At 37.7% G+C, this 16,562-nt stretch overlaps 2 protein-coding genes across 20 annotated transcripts in view; both read right to left on the bottom strand.

Annotated features, from left to right (window-relative positions):
* The window catches only part of kcnq5b (potassium voltage-gated channel, KQT-like subfamily, member 5b), a 186,296-nt gene extending 177,709 nt beyond the window's left edge, over window positions 1–8,587 (bottom strand). Inside the window, exon 1 of one of the 2 annotated variants that reach the window (XM_067441470.1) lies at window positions 7,801–8,587. In XM_067441470.1, coding sequence (XP_067297571.1) covers window positions 7,801–8,153 — 353 coding nt within the window. In that variant the 5' untranslated portion in view covers window positions 8,154–8,587. The remainder of the gene's footprint in view (window positions 1–7,800) is intronic. The other variant, XM_067441469.1, reaches the window with a different exon arrangement.
* A 3,153-nt stretch (window positions 8,588–11,740) lies between these two features.
* The window catches only part of rims1b (regulating synaptic membrane exocytosis 1b), a 116,295-nt gene continuing 111,473 nt past the window's right edge, over window positions 11,741–16,562 (bottom strand). For all 18 annotated transcript variants that reach the window (XM_067441447.1, XM_067441450.1, XM_067441455.1 and 15 more), the window contains 3 exons: window positions 14,958–15,059; window positions 14,634–14,773; window positions 11,741–14,392 (listed from right to left, as the gene is read on the bottom strand). In XM_067441447.1, coding sequence (XP_067297548.1) covers window positions 14,174–14,392; window positions 14,634–14,773; window positions 14,958–15,059 — 461 coding nt within the window. In that variant the 3' untranslated portion in view covers window positions 11,741–14,173. The remainder of the gene's footprint in view (window positions 14,393–14,633; window positions 14,774–14,957; window positions 15,060–16,562) is intronic.

The raw sequence follows: 16,562 nt of genomic DNA, 5'->3' as shown, positions 1-16,562 counted from the left end.
ACATGCTGAAAGTTTTGCACCCCAGGTAGGCACTCTACCAAGCCGCAAATATTTTACCTAAACAAAATAAAGTTAAAACTTGTTTTGAACAATTTCTTTGTCATGCAGATTGATTTTAAGTAAGAGGATTTTTTTTTTTGAAAATCAAATTTATATATATATATATATATATATATATATATATATATATATATATATATATATATATATATATATATATATATATTCTTTTTTTTTCTAAAACTTAAAACAAAGATGAAATGACTCACTGTACAATAATATAAGGTTTAACAAGCATGTGGCATATCTAGCACACTAAGTGTTATTTCACTGTGTGGCATATCTAGCACATTAAGTGTTTTTCACAGGGGACATTTAAGGGACAGGTCTTCAAAAATAGGGATTATCTGGTCACTCTAATAGATCCTAATATAATAGATTTGGAGCTCATAGTTTTTGGTTGTAGTTGTTGTTGTTTTGTTTTTTTGCACAAACCCTATTTCATTCAAACCCTATTCCTTTTGTCTTCTTTTAGTTCATCCACTGGCATTGTGTTTTTCCCGCATTGACTCATTGTAAAGTAGATTAAATAAACACTAAATGTAGTAAAACACCAACAACTTGTATTAATTTTCACACAAAAGTATGATTAAATGGAAGATTATTGATTAATAAAACAAACTAGCTTGTAAATAAATGTAACTATTATCTTGTAACAAACAAATGTAACAAACTAGCTTGTAAGTGTAACTAATGTAACAAACTAGCTAGCTCAACTGGTAAAGCACTGCAGTTGTGATGCAGAACGCTTGGGTATGAATTTCATTAAACAAGAGTTAGGCCTCTCACTATAACAAATTTTGCTGGACAATAAATTGGCCAATAAATTATTGCGATCAACAATAATATTGTCGTTCTGAGACCATTTCATCTAAAATAATGATAATTGCATTATAATGCAGGTACACCCTTTCAAAGATCAATTAAATTTTATTTCTAAAGACTTAAACACTGAAAACGGAAAACATTTTAAATATCCACAATAATCACTTAATTCAATATTTCACAATAATTCACTTGAATAAATACAAAAAACTATAAATAAAACTCAAGGTTCGGTTCGTATCACAGTTTTAGGGTCATGGTTTTCAGTTCTGTACAGTTGTTGGTGTTGTTGTTTTTTCTTTTAATCGTTAAAACTCCAGAAATGTACTTCAGCATATGATATATAGCTTAATTATCCACAATTTAGGATACAGTATTAAAAAAAATGTATATCATGTAATTATGCACAAACTGAACTTGACTATCTCTGAGGACAGCATGTTGAGATTTTGATACACCAAGAGAGAAGACATTGATGACATGCTTTTCATTTATTTGGCAAAAATGAAGTCAACGTAAGACCCCATTTCGCTTGGCAGTGCGTGCTTCAAAATTTCTAACTTTGTGTGCACCTCCGCAACCGAAGAAGCATCAGGAATTCCAGGCGAATCTGGCCGAGCATGACCATTGAGCATAAACACCTCCCCAGGCGAGAAATTATCGAGTTCGGAAAAATTATCAAGCTAATTTTTTTTATTGTGCAATTAATTGATTTATTGACAGTCGCGACAGGCAAGAGTCACAATAAAAAAAGCTTGAAGACTTGTAGATGCAAGCTAAAATCAGAAATATTTGTATAGCACATGTATTTTTTATCTCACATTTCCTTTTGTCAACATTAGCGGTTAAGTTCAGGGTAGGGTTGTGTAGGTGACCTTTTAACCTTATAGCACCAATCACCTGACATATCTGAAAGCGGAATACGCTTTTAGTGACACGCTGTGGATATTTCACTTTGAAAGTGTTATCAAACATGCAAGAACCAGAGTAATATCATTTTGCCACAAGCTAATTTTTCCTTAGAGCCTTTTTTTTTCACCTTTACGTAATAATTTAACTGGAAACACAAAACTGAGACTGATGTATTTTGTTTAGTTGCCAGATTAAACTTAAACTGTTACAGGTGGACAAAATATAGCAGTATATAGCATCAAACCAAATCTAAGCTCCTGAATTAACAACAGCATTGTTTATGTGTTTCGATCTTCCTTATATTTCATATTTCAATAGAGAAATATGAGAAAAGAGAGTAACATTTATGCATTGGTTTTGTATGATTAATCTAAACTAACTGCAGCTGCAGAAAGTTCCTCTGACTGTTTCTCTTATTAGTTCAAATACTACACCTGCAATCGGCTCTCGTTGCGGTAAATATATTCCTCATAGCGGTAAATATATAACAGTGGGGGCAGCCCGGAGACACTGGGGAAAACCAGAAAGCCTCATTTACTAAAACTGTGATCTTTAAAAACATTCAAAAACATTGGTGTGACGGGATTGCCTGATAAAGTTCATCGAGTTGAAGTACAGTTTGCCCTTTAGCTGAGTGCATATTGTATCTGCAAGTGCTCAAGCAGCAAAAAGCGGTTTCACAATGTGACCAGCAGCTTCCTGTCTCGTGGTGTGTGAAAGTGTCTGTTTGCAAGACACTACCGAGAGTCTTCTAAAAACTTAAATGTGTGTATACATGTAGCTGTTCAATGTGTTGTCTTTTACCTCTAACTCTTTCACTGACTTTTAGTTTGACTGCCTGAGACTTTCTTTCCTGTTTCTTTGAAGAAGAAAAAAGATAATGCTCTTTTTGGCAACAGAAGAACAAAGTAAACAACAAGAACACTAATAACTAATATTTCCTGTCATGTACATGCATGTTCCTGCTCTTGAAGTGAGACGTTTACTTGTCCCTTCACACAGGCTACTGGTTAATCCATTCACACCTTTGTCCATTTTCCAAACTGCCTGTCCTACATAAGGTCACAGGTAGGGTGACCATATTTTGATTACCGAAAACCAGGACACTCAGCCCAGCAATTAGATACTCAATGTTTATTCAAAGATTCCTTATTAATTTCAATACATTTAAGGTATGCCCCCTCTTAATGGATAGAAAATTATTATATTAGGACCAGGACAGTACTTGAAAACAGGACATAAGATATCCAGTATCCTTCTGACTAGGGTGACTGGGAAAACAGGACATTTGGTCACCCTAGTCAGAGGGATACTGGAGCCTATCCCACATTAAAACACCTATGATGGATGCAGTCTATCACAGCTATTGGAAATGCTAAAAACTAGTCAAATAGCCATTTAGGCATTGTGTTAGCAAATTCATTTTTTGTCTGCTGGCTGCATTCTGGTGTAAAACGCTCACTTTTTTACGATCCAATCTACTCCTGCCCTACATATATTCTCATTGAATACCATTTTACTTTGAAATAAGACACATAATTGATGTAAGTGGATTGCAAATTGAAAATACATTTCACAATGATAAGATATTATATATAAGATATTATATATAAGATAATCTGGAAAAGTCTTCTGTCATGTCATGTAGGCCCAGTGTTGGTTTTCCCTACAAAGATACCTCTTTTTGTGTCATTTTTGGGTGAACTACATCTTAAATATGCATTTAGTGACTAGAAAACAGATTTATAGAAGAAATCGTGACACTGATCTGCATATGAGTAATTGTGTAGTAGTAAGTGTGCAAGTGTGTGCGTATGGGAAGAAAGAGTATGGTTAGATGTTTCGAATTTAAAGGTGGGGTAAGTCTTATTTCAAAACCGTTTTAGAAAAAGGACTCGGGCCGAGTGGAACAACAAACTTAACTGTAGCCAATCAGCAGGTAAGGGGCGTGTCTAATATTGATGGTGAGAAAAGAGGCTCAACGTCGTCCTTATTCAAAACACAAGACACACATAACGGACATTAGCTGAGAACTAATATGTGCTGGCCTTTGCTTGAAGATGCTTGTGTGTCATGTTCGCTTGTTCGTCCATTTGCGATCGTATTGTGGCTCACTTCAACAATGATAAAGACCTGTTCATTTCCACACCGTATGGAGCATCTAAATCCCCTCACTATTTGTTTCAAGTGTCAGCTCACAAAATGTGTCTTACAAGTAAGATACTATACTCCTAATATATGTTTGTTTCCTCTTATCACGATCTATATCATCCTAATCCTGTCATAATTGTAAAATGTCGTTAGCTGGACTAGCTTGTGCTCTATTGAGTTATCATGACAACGGTTTGTGTTTTTGTGATGGAAGGGGTGACTTTTTCATTGAATATTCGACCTGGATTAGTTACACACAGATTCTGCCATAATCGTTACCCTGGTTATGTATGTGTGGGGCGGAGCTATCAAAACAGGGCCGAGACTTTTTGGGGGTAGGGGCGTGTTTGTTTTGGTGATTTGAAATATCAACAACAGTTTCCAGATAGCACTTACCCCACCTTTAAAGGCTACTATTGGCTTATTAAAGATAAACATTATTCGACTAGGGACCAGGATACAGTGATTACACCATTGCCTGAAATGGTCTGAAATGCCAGTGCAAGAGTGAAAACCAAAACGGTTAAAACGTTCTAAAAAAGTCTTATGTTCTCCAAACAATGGGAAATGGTGTCACTCCATAGACGAATGCAGAATAATGCTGCACATTTTTTATACAGCGTTAGTATTATAAGCACCATTTCTAAAAGCCCCTTTTAGAAACGGTGCTCATAAAAGCCCTCTGACTGACACAAATAAGGGCAACATGGACTGTCACTTTCTCTTCTAGCAGTTGTCAATCACCTTCAAGTGTCACCCTTTTATGAGGCTTCCAGGCCAAGCATCGGCTGAAAAGCATCAGGGCAGAAGGAAGTAAAAGGTGACAATTCTGGGAAGATTGGTGTTTTAATGATCTGATGTCATATTTTTCAACAGAGTTGCATTGGTGTGACAGAGCTTGCGTAAAGGTGGGCAAGAATAACCTATTTTTTTCCGCATTTACAGTTCAATTAAAACAGTGTAATATGAAAAGTATAATATGAAATATGTAATATGAAATGCACCGTTAAGGCAAGTCATAGTGCATATAGCATGTATGCATGACCCCCCCCCCCCCCTCTCTCTCTCTCTCTCTCTCTCTCTCTCTCTCTCTCTCTCTCTCTCTCTCTCTCTCTCTCTCTCTCTCTCTCTCTCTCTCTGTGATATATTAGTGTGATAAAACGCAGTTAATCCAGTAGGGCTCAAATGCACCTATAACTAGTAGCATATTAGCCCAAGCAGTTAGTCAGTATATGCTGGTTGTATGGGAGAAAGTTGCACCTCCAGGTTTCGTCCTAGTGATGTTTCGTGAAGGGTGCAGCACAAAAGTGAAAGGAAAGGGTTTTAAAAGAGGTCCTGCTTTTGCTGAATATACAGTACTTTACTAAATTAACACTGTAATTTGCTTAAAGTTAATTAAGATTTATATTTACCCTAGTGACCCTCATAAATGAAGAGCTATTTTTAAATGAAATTGCTTTTTGACCTGATATTGTAATTTACTAGCCTGACAAGCCAGACCCACATCAAGATGGTCTTGGTCTGGAAACTCACCATTGACAGGGCTCAATCCGAGGGGTGGGATAAACGGTTGTCTTTCAAACTCCCTCTGCACGGCGTGCACGCAATCAGATAGTGCTACAACCAACCAGAGCAATGAAGGTGAAGCAGAGCTCGTTGACAGATTAAACATTCGTCATATCCGGTCGTCAAAACTCTGAACACATCTTCCCTTCTTAAGAATGACTTCAGTGCCGTTCTTTGTTCTTTCCTCAGAGAAAAGCTTAACTCCAAGTCTTCCAGAGTCGTGTTCAAAGCTGATTCGAACCGCCATTCGCCAGTTTCTGTGTTTACTAGAAGTGCGCACACGCGCAACTCGGCTGTCATTATATTAAGCCCCGCCCACCGACTCTATACACGATGGGACTGGCCCGAGCAGAGTTTGGCGTTTACAGCTCAGAAGTCAATTGAGAGTTGCTAGACAACACTCACAGCAAATTAGATTTGCTGCCGCTAAGTTGCGTCTTGATTTCTAAGATAGTAATTTACACAAAATTGCAAGCATTCTGGTGAAAAATGAGGGCCACCAAATTCTTCACTTACCACTTCTAAATAGGTAGAGCAATGTTTTTAAGAAGTTGTATGTAAAATCAGTATCAAATATATATATATACAAAACGACAACTTAATCTGTTTTTGCAAACTATTCACAGAATAGATTTGCCAGAAAAGAATATAAGATACTAATATATCTGCTTAATAATAATAATATCATAATTTAACAATAATTAATAATACTCTAAATATTCCCTGATGTAGACCAATATATGAATCCTTATTGCAAACATTTTACCATAATATCACTATTTTTTAACAAAAGGCTTACATCTCTCACACTCTAACACACCTCCTCTTCATCCTTCATCATCTGAAGAACACACAGTGTGTTCGGGCTTGCAAAGAACACTTGGCAAGGATTTAATTGAGACTTGCCCTAATCCTTATGGAACACAACAACAACAAGACCTGTCTAAACACCCAACCTTATAAAAGGCTCATCTGAGGACAAACAATGCAACACTAAGTGAAATGAAATCCTAAAATCCAACTGACTTGAGGGGAAAAAGCATAAGCAATTGCACAAATAAAGCACTGAAGGAATGAAAACAAAAGCTCCTCTTTAAAGTGTTAGATAATATGTGCAGGTGTTGAAGCCTGTCCTTGCCTTTCAGCATGGACACAAGATTTGCACAAAACCTCATGCCATCACATGGCATTGAAAATGACACGGACCAGCCTTTTCACATATTTAAGACATTTGATTTCTATAGAAGAAGAAGAAGAAATAGTACATCACACAATATGACTGACCATGACATAAACATGGGTCATCTATTTGTGCCTTTAGAAATTACGCTGAAAAAAAAAAAACACTCCTCTTGACAGAATCCAAATAAAAAGATAAACTCCATGATGCAAGCTCAATGTCCCTTGGATCATTTCAAACCCGTATGATAATCCAAGTCTGGAATAATACAAAAGCTTTAAGTGAGGAATAGTCAAAAATGAATGTTACGCACTGAATATCTTCCCCTTCAGTGGAAGCCATTAAATTAAACTTGTGAACCAAATCTGTTTTTTTATTTAATAGTTTATGAATGAAGACTTAATAGCTATAGCATAATTTTCATTATACTTGATACTCTAGTCCCCAATTCATTCTAACTGTGTGGAAAAGAGTAACCAGGAGAAGCTGCAAAACTTCTCCCTTTATGTTCCAGTTCCTTACAAAGACACAACGTGTTTCAAAATTGTTCCTATATATATATATTGTGTCTGTGTTTGTGCCTGCTTAGTGTGAAACTCCTTCAAGGCTTCCCCATCAGATCACATAATCAAACTATCATTCTAAATGAACATTTAGTATGCAAAGTCTTTCAGTAGACTAGAATTCCCGCAATGCATGTAAATTCAAGACCCAATCTCAACAGAACAATATCCCTTTGATGTTGTGTTGTTTTGTGTGTGGTATGTCAGCTGAACACACTGCTGTTATCACTGCTCTCAGAATAAAAGGCAGAATAAGCACAACATGAACTAAAATGCGATTATCATATTCTCCTTAAGAGAAATGTATCATTTAGCCTACTATTTAATTCCACATCTTGTTCTCTATATTTTCCGCTTAGGGCTTTATCAAATATAGGTTTTTGTTTCATATCACACATGCGAGGGACGTTTCCTTTTATACGTGGCAAGAGTACGGGAAAAATCTTAAAAGCAACAGGTACATTTTCTAGCTGGAAAACTTTAAGAAATTGAGCAACGCTTTCTAAATCACACAAGCACGCTGGTAATAAACGCTGCACTTACACAAACGCGTGGTAGATGAAAGCCCATGATCTGGGTCTCTCCAGCACGTTGTACAGGTAGTTCTGAATCCTCCGGTAGCGCGCGTTTCTCCGGCCGCTTTGCGCGCCGTACACCAAAGGTTTTCCGAGCAGACTCAGCCGAGCGCCCTGCTTCCCCCGGTCTCTTTCCGTAACCGATGCACCTGTGCCGGCATGCGGTGCGGACAACAGGCCGTCCATCGGCCTTGAACAATTGTTCTTCATTCTATTACCACATTCCACATTATCCAATCCGTAACTTTCGCCGCGGTGCCCGGGAGAGGTGTTCATCCAGAGGCCGGAGCCGGCCTCATCTCCGCTGTGGTTGCGCGGCATGGCATCACCAACGCGGTCCCAAATGCGCGTGGCATGCGTATCGTTATATCTCTAATAGCTGCAACGGGAGAGCCAAGAAACTACCAACGCGAAATGTCAAAAACGCTCAAAATAAACAATACCTCCGGTCGTGACGAGCGACCGCCACTTTCTTCACTTCTATGGACACACCTCAGTAAATGAGAAGTGTATAAAGTCCCTGCTGGCGCTGACCCACAAGAAGAGCCCGTCAAAGTGACTTTATATGTTTCAAGATGAGTCTTGCGTGCACAGCTCGTGTTACTCCAGCACGCGCGCGCTTTTGATGTCGCTCAACTCGCATGCTTCCTGCGCACAGGAAATCAACTGTGCCATTCTGCGTGCTCGCGCTGTGGCACTTAGCCTAAGCGTTACCGTAACAATCATGTAAATATTCCCAATCAGCACCCGCTGTCCTTTTCAAAAGAGCGCGCGGCCATCTCAGGCAATTACTTCTGGTAGGCTAATTCATTAAATTAATGACATATGGACATGAAGAATTAAGTTCAGCGTTTCGCCGGGCTAAACTGACTGTTGAAGATTCAAGTGTTTACATAGTCAAATGAATGTCTATTATTTGCATAACAACTCGTTCTTAAAATCGTTAGTTCAGTTGAACTAAGTGCCAATGAAAGAGAGACTACCTTTCAGGACTCATCGTGTTAAAAAGAAAAGAAAAGCGGATGCGAATTAATAAAATGAACTGTGTAGCCTAGTCGAAGATTACCCTGCAATTAAAGCAAACTGTTGGACGTGGATCTTGTAAAGTTTTTTTTAGCATGTCAGAGAACGTTTAATCGTTTTTAAACGTTCGTTCTATTTAAAAATACACCAGAAATCGCGTTTGCCTGAGGAGGTAACCATAGCAACACTGTATCGGCTCTTTCAAAAGACATTTGCAATATTGATAACTGAGCTCCACGAATTATCTAGGCTATAGGAATTCAGTAGGCTATAGCCTGATTCTGAACAAACTGAAAATTGATTCTGGCTAGCTAGCCTACTACAGAATTAAAAGTTTCATTTTAAATTGAAGCTCTGCAAAATATTTAGGCTATCACATTTTCCTTTTAATCCAGAGCCTCCTTAGTATAACAACTGTCAGACAGCCCATGTGACTGAACCCAAAATAAAATCCACAGGAACACTGTTTTCTGTGTGGGCATGCTCGCCCTCCCCTAGAGTTAAACTCATTCCGATCCATCTGTGAACAGAAAAAAAGAGCCTATTTGGCTACATGCTTATTCATCTTTTCATCTTCGGGAATTCTGCCATCGTAGTAGGCTAACATGCAAAAGAGCCATTTGAGTCTCAAATTAGACGCTTGTTTAACTGTCACGTAAAAGTTGCTCAACTGCTTAATGGAGAATCAGCTGCAGAAAAAAAATGTAACACAAGCACATGAAAAAGTGTAGGCTATTCAGCAGCAAGGGATTAATACGGCGTTTGAATTGGGGTTTCTTCCTTCAGTTTCATTGGCTTTCAGTTAAAGGATTCCGTTATAAATGCTGAGCTGTCACTGATGGGGGAAACGGTGGCTTGTGTTCTGTTCTAAGCGCCTTCTTGCGTTCAGAATTAGTTAGCATATTGTGTGCTACAGTAGCCTAAACAACATCTTGTGCTGGATTTGTTCCATGTCTCTAGCCTACTAAATAATTACTCAATTAGGAGCGTTACAAGGATGGAGAAGCCAAATTCTGTTATTCTGGAAACATTTGTGATTTTTTTTCTTCAAAAAAATATCAAAAGAAATTACACCAAAACCTTTTTAACATTGTTCCATGACTCACATAAGCATCGATCAGAATCTAGACAAATTTCTGTAATTTTCCAAATATTTCCCCCCTTCTTCCATGTGTATTTTTTACTAGGGCTTATATGTGGCTCATCTTGGGCTGCATTCCATTTACTTTTCAACCTGCAGTGACTCAGACTATAGCAAGTATGAAAACAACATGTGATAGAGTTCCAATCGGTTATATTAGAGGCATAATTACCCTCAGACTCGCATTTATTCTGGCGCACCAAGGGCTATAAGAGAATATAAATATACGCTTCACCATCTGCGTGCTACAGGACTGGTGTTTGAAACTCATTCTGTTTTCTATAGTTTGAGAAACCTGATAAAATGACCCAGTAAAGCCCACAATGGCAATCATTCCTGCTTGCCATGACCTCTCTTGCTGCAACCACCACCATCACTTGCTATCAGTCACGAGAGGAGCACTGGGGTCATTGGCTGAACACAGAGACATGTATCAGGCTAATTGCTGTGACGCCAGCTCGCGAGGCGGCAGGGAAGGACATGCAATCATGTTGCACTGCAACGTAGAAGACGATGCACAATATAGGTTAGGTGAATTGCTTATTGCTACTTTTTGCTTCAGCGTCAGCCTAGCTATAATTGTTTTTAATGCTAAGTACTTAGCTTTAAAACTCAGCATTACTCAACATTACTCACTCAGACGAGGTCTGGCTACTTGAACTATCTGTGTTTGAAAAAGCCTTGACATGGGCAGTTATTCTTGGGCTAAATCTCGCTGTTAATTGGCCTAACTCTAAATTCTACGATCAAAAATTATGTCCAAATGTTTTGTAATTGAATAATACTTCATTTGCCGCAGGGTTAAGTATGAGCATCGCAAACAAAACGAGCCCTGACATGAACAGTGCTAAGATCATGATTCTCAACAGCGAGCCTGGATCTCTGATGAATTCTAACAAACGTCTGCCATCTGCTGGTGAGTCAGCGCCAATGCATTCAGCAATGGTAGGGCTGAGCGAGACAGTCACACAGGGAACTCATTTATTCATTCTAATTTTGTTTTATTTGTTGACCAAAAATGATCTTTTATGTGTGAATACCTCTTGCATTTTTGCTCTTTAAATTCGGCATTATGTAAGCTGCATTAGTCCTTTCTTCCTTATTTTGACGTACATTAGGCTATATAATATGAGTGGCCACTGGCTTCTCAAAAAATGAGAAGCCAGTAAAATTGATTGGATTGTTGGATCATTGGGGTTTGCTATAGAAGGTTGCCCTGCCCTCGTGACAGTGAACAAGTCATTAGAGAAGAGATGTTGATGCAAGAGGGAGGGGAAGCTATTTTGACTAAATGTTATGAGGACACATGAAAATAAAAAAATAAAAACTACAATACTCCATAAAAGAGTTGGCATTTTTAATTTCACTGTTATTAAATGTAGAAAGTAGCCTAATAAAATGCAATGCCTTGTTTAGTCTTAGATGTTGTTACACTGCATCACTGAGGGTTATCCTGGTTTCCCATGGTCTATATTTTTGATCTCTCTCTCTCTCTCTCTCTCTCTCTCTCTCTCTCTCTCTCTCTCTCTCTCTCTCTCTCTCTCATATCTTAAAATATGTCAGCCAACACTATTGGACACACGATTGAATAATATGGTTTAGAAATGTTTAAGATTACATTCATTTTAAAACTCTAATCAGGTGTTTCTCAAATCTGTGATAATATATGAGCTGAGGTTTGGTTGTCTAACCACTGTTGATGAATAAAAAGTTAAATGTAAAAGAAAAGAACATAAACATCGGGTTGAAAATTTCTTCCACACACCTTTTTTTATTATTATTTGGAAATCATAAAAATTAACTTTTTTCTTTTTCTTTTTTTAAATATAAAACATACACATCGTATGAGCCACACCTGTATACAAACAGAAATGTTGCAGTGAATACTTTTTCTTTTTCATCATCTCAGTGAAACACATACTAGAAGTTGTAAACAGTCAGCATTGTTTTTCCCCTCTACCCAAGAATACTGATCAAGTAAAATAAAAACCTGTCTCATGAATAAAAACAATCTTTTTTTCTTCTGATTTCGTGTTCATAGCAGAGGTGAAGAATTTGGCTCGAAAGCACAGAAAATGACGATCTGGCTACAGCTTCAGAGCGGAGTGGTTCGGCCCTCTAAAAGTGACAGTGAGAGCTGATTTGGACCCATATGATAAGAAAGGTGTCCGCTCAGCGGTCCCGCATTGGGATGGTTGTTCTCAAAAGTAAGCCTTGGCCCCTTTGCAAATATGGCTTAACCACATGGTTATCTCATATTTACAACACATGCGCTAATTAGTCTCTGTGCATTTACATTTATATTTAACATGGATACGGTTATGTATGTATGATATATTTTTGACATTTCCTGTTTTGATATTGGTATACTCTTGAATAACTTGATAGGATGTATACACATTTTATAGGTTAATTTCTGTGGTTTTTGAGGTAAATTATGATTCAGTAAAATCTGTAAAACAGGAGGGAGGTTAGCTTTTGTTCAGTGTTACAGTACAGCACATTTCCCCAAAGGGATATAAAAGACTAAAAATAAATAATTAAAAACTTGAAAAATGTTGCAACATTCAGCACCGCATGGAGGACATGGACTATTTATTTTTATTTTTTTTAGCTGATCTGAAAAGTCTGAGTGAACGCAAATGGCTTCTTTTCTTGGTTTATCTCTTATATTCAAGTACAAGCAAACTGTACAGTACATGCAACATACAAGCTGGCCTACAGTATGTTGAACTAACACATATCTATTTCTGTTACTTTTTAACATTTGTGTAGTCTGTTTTACAAAAATGTGCATGCAGCTGGGAACTGATCCGAGTCATGCTGCTCCAACGCACTGGAGGGAGGGGCCAGTGGCCTGATAGACGATTGGTGTTAATGTTGGTGATGACAAAGTCTGATTGGTCACTTCAACATTTACAGAGACAACATTTTTTTTTCATCTCATTTAAAAGTCAAGCTTTTGTGCTTGCAATTCTAATTTTAAATAAAGACATCATGTGCAAGGGCTTGTTGAAGAGTTTGAAGAGTCAATCGTGTGACTGCAGGGTGGCATAAGTTGGCTTTTGCTAAACCGAATATATTAAAAAGGAAAATGTACATCTACGCAATCACTTACCATCAAACAAAGTTAAAAAGTTAGTTAAGTTTCCAAAAAACTCTATGTATCAAGATGTTCTTAACAGATGAAAACATAATTGTATAGATTTCCCTTTCCTAAATTAGAAAACGTACATGTACACAAATATGTTTACCTTGGTACATAGTGTTTTTGTTTCATTACCTATACCTTTTAATGGCATTTAATGATAAGTGTAAATACCTACAAATCGGATTGAATTGACTGAATAAGATGATGTATTGCAACGTACTGTAGGATCATGTGACAGTTTCAGTTAACAGTAAATAAAAAAAATTACCGTGCAAAAAAAGTGTATTTTCCAGATACGTTGTATTCAATCTAATTTTTAGCGTTTCCTGTCTCAACACACTAGACAACACAAACCTCTTGATTTTCATTAAACGTGCCAGAGATGTTAAAAATAAATAAATAAATAAAACGAAACAAATAAAAATAACTTCTAGAAGTAAGCCTCTGCTAGCTGTCACAAGCATTGAAAACAAAGGAACTTTTTGGAGGATATGAAGCATGGCTTTGGGTCCTCCAGGTTTAGGCACCAAGAAAGGCCCTGCCCTTCCAGACCACCTCCCCAGGGGACGCCCTACGTCTTTCCAGTGCCTGACCTTTGACTTTCAGTACAAACAGGGTTTAGACAGGGCATCGGTTGAGGCCCCACAATCCCTTGGTCAGAGGTCACCTTTGTTTTGGGTTGATACATTCTGATGCTCTGTTAAAAACTAGCTAACGTACATTTCTTTAATGAAGACTTGACTGTATATCACCCTGCTTTCTATGTCACCCTAACGTGCTAGTGTGCTAGCCAGCACTAAGTCTCACGCAACAAACAGTGAGAGAAACAAACTATTTAGTTTAGGACAAACAAATTTGGCAGAACACGGGCTACCCACAAAGAGGAAAACATAAAAACAAAGTCACAGGAGTGATTGTCAGATTTTAACAAAGCTTTGTGTTATTTCATCGCATTTTCTGCCTGGCTCTTATTGTTGTCCTGTTGTCTCTCAGCTTGTATTGACTGTGCTTTATATTGTTAGTCCACTACGATCGAACCCCCGCAGGTGCCGGTGAATTGTCCAGGGATGTCTGAGAAGCACGTCGAGTCAGAGAGGCAAGAGTTGGGTCGACAAGGGAAGAAGGCGGGAAAAGTTTGTACCAGCCAATGACATTGCTGGAAAGGTCCAGCTCCTCTAGTAGGATTTGTGCAACTCCCATGAAGGATTTGTGGTCCATTCTCCCATAATCTCCCCAGACAATTACCTAATAGGATGACAACACATTGTTTATTGATTCATCAATGGATGGCACTCTCAGTTCACATAATCAAAGTTAATAATGTCTAATCTCACTAATATGATCTATTTAAACTAGGCAATTTTCTTTTTCATGCAACCCTTGAAGGCGTCAATTACATTTTCACACAGAAGTTGTGTTCAACTCAAGTGGATTGAATCTCAGGAGCTGCAAAAAAGAAAAAGAAAAGATAATGCACATGACTTACTTGTAACACTTTACCCTGTGGACTTTCTTCAAACTGCAGTGCTTGCTGGTACAGCGGGTCGAGGGTCTTGCGTGCAATTTTTGTCTTCTTCTTAGCTACATAGGCCCCATTGTGTAGAAGATAGACTTTGACATATGGAGCTATGATTGAACAGAATGGATCCAATTAGGCAGGTATTAACACAATGTACAACAATGCTCTGACAGTGTTGGCTGTTTTCTGTGTCACCTAGAACTGCTTGATGAATTATGTGGCTAAATAATATGATACATATGGAGTTTGAATCACAAGCTTTGAGTTCAGAATAGAACAAAAATGACTCACCAGGGAGTGATTTGGATCCTGGTTTTTGGATGAGACCTCGTGCTCTTATCACCTCCACCTCCAGCTGGCCTTTCTTATTTACCATGCCAATTTGAATGTCACCTGGACATCATAGAACATACAAATAAAACCAGTTACTAAAATGGCAATTGTATTTAAATGCTACATTTCCTTGATGGATTTATTAAAATGGTTCATGGAAAAAAAAAAGAGGTATTTGACATATGGCAGTTTACCTAGGCAGTTACCTTTTGTATTGTGAACTGAAATATGTCAGTAAATTAGGGCTGTAAATTTACAGTAAATTTGGTACAGATATAGAATGAAAAAAAAAAACCTGACACAACTAGAATACAACAAAACTGTATTTAACTAGACAAGTTTAAAAAGAGATGCTAAAAAGGTGCCAAATGCTGTGGTCAAAGATGTCCATATGACCGATTTTATAGATCACTGAAACAAAATTTAGAACTTGACTGCTTAATAAATTGCTATAAACTGTAGGCCAGCTCTATGATATGGAAATAAAGTAAATCCTAAAGCCAATTTTTGTACAGTATTTGTCTTTTCATTTGTCTACCTCGATAACATAATGCCTCAAATGATATTGGTTCTTTGCTAATATTTATACACAGTATGCAGTTACTTGTGTAGTCAGTGCCGTTCCAAGGGCTGTGCCAAGCGTGCGACCGCACAGGGCCTCATGCAAAGTAAAGTGAAAGCTGACTTGATGTATAAAGCCAATAGTTAAAGTTTGTTTCTGTCCTTTAAAATACGATAATAGTTAAAAGGCATAGCTAAAAAATGTATACTGTGAGGCTGTATTTTACTACTTGTACAAATAGGCTAACTTGCAATCATTTTTATGTGCATATATCACTCAGTGCGGCATCGCACTCAGGCCCGTAGAGAGAGCTTTATTCGGGCCATTCAAATTCTGATTTAGGCTGCCTCTGAAACCATAGATTTTAGGCTACCTAAGAAGTCAATGTAAATAAGCAATCCATGCTCAATGAAAAACAAAACAAAATTCACTTTAAATAAAGACTTTTATTCAAAACAGTACTCAATGCCATATGCATACGGCATATGTATAACCTCTCTCATTCTGCTTTTTTATTAATTTTTTTAAATAATCAACATATGAAATAAAACAAATATTATAGCCTAATTTTTAAACAAAGCACACAACAACAACAAAAACGAGTTACCACCATGCAAATTCAAACATCTAGTTATTTTAAATGAATGCGTGGATAACACACCTATCCTTCCATTAAAAATAATGGCTATTGCTGTGCTGGGATCAGTGATGGAGTATTCGAGTCCTGGACTCTGACTCGAGTCCGACTCGAGTCCTTATTCTCTGGTCTCGAGTCCGACTCGAGACTCCGTTTTCTGGACTTGTGACTCGACTTGGACTCGCGGACTGATGACTCGTAGGCTACTTGCACTCGAGTCTCAAGGATATATAAAATCGTTCTTGAGGATTCATCAAATTAATTACGTTGTTTCTGACTAAATAGGTTATAAAATTTGATATAAGATGTTACACTTTTCCTGTTTCGGGCTCCAAGACCAGCTGTGAACCGTGATCTTTTTTCC

This window comes from Pseudorasbora parva, chromosome 4 (assembly GCF_024679245.1).
Source record: "Pseudorasbora parva isolate DD20220531a chromosome 4, ASM2467924v1, whole genome shotgun sequence".
NCBI classification, from domain to species: Eukaryota; Metazoa; Chordata; class Actinopteri; order Cypriniformes; family Gobionidae; genus Pseudorasbora; species Pseudorasbora parva.
Note: the sequence above shows the minus strand (reverse complement) of the source record. Positions and strands in the feature narration are given on the sequence as shown.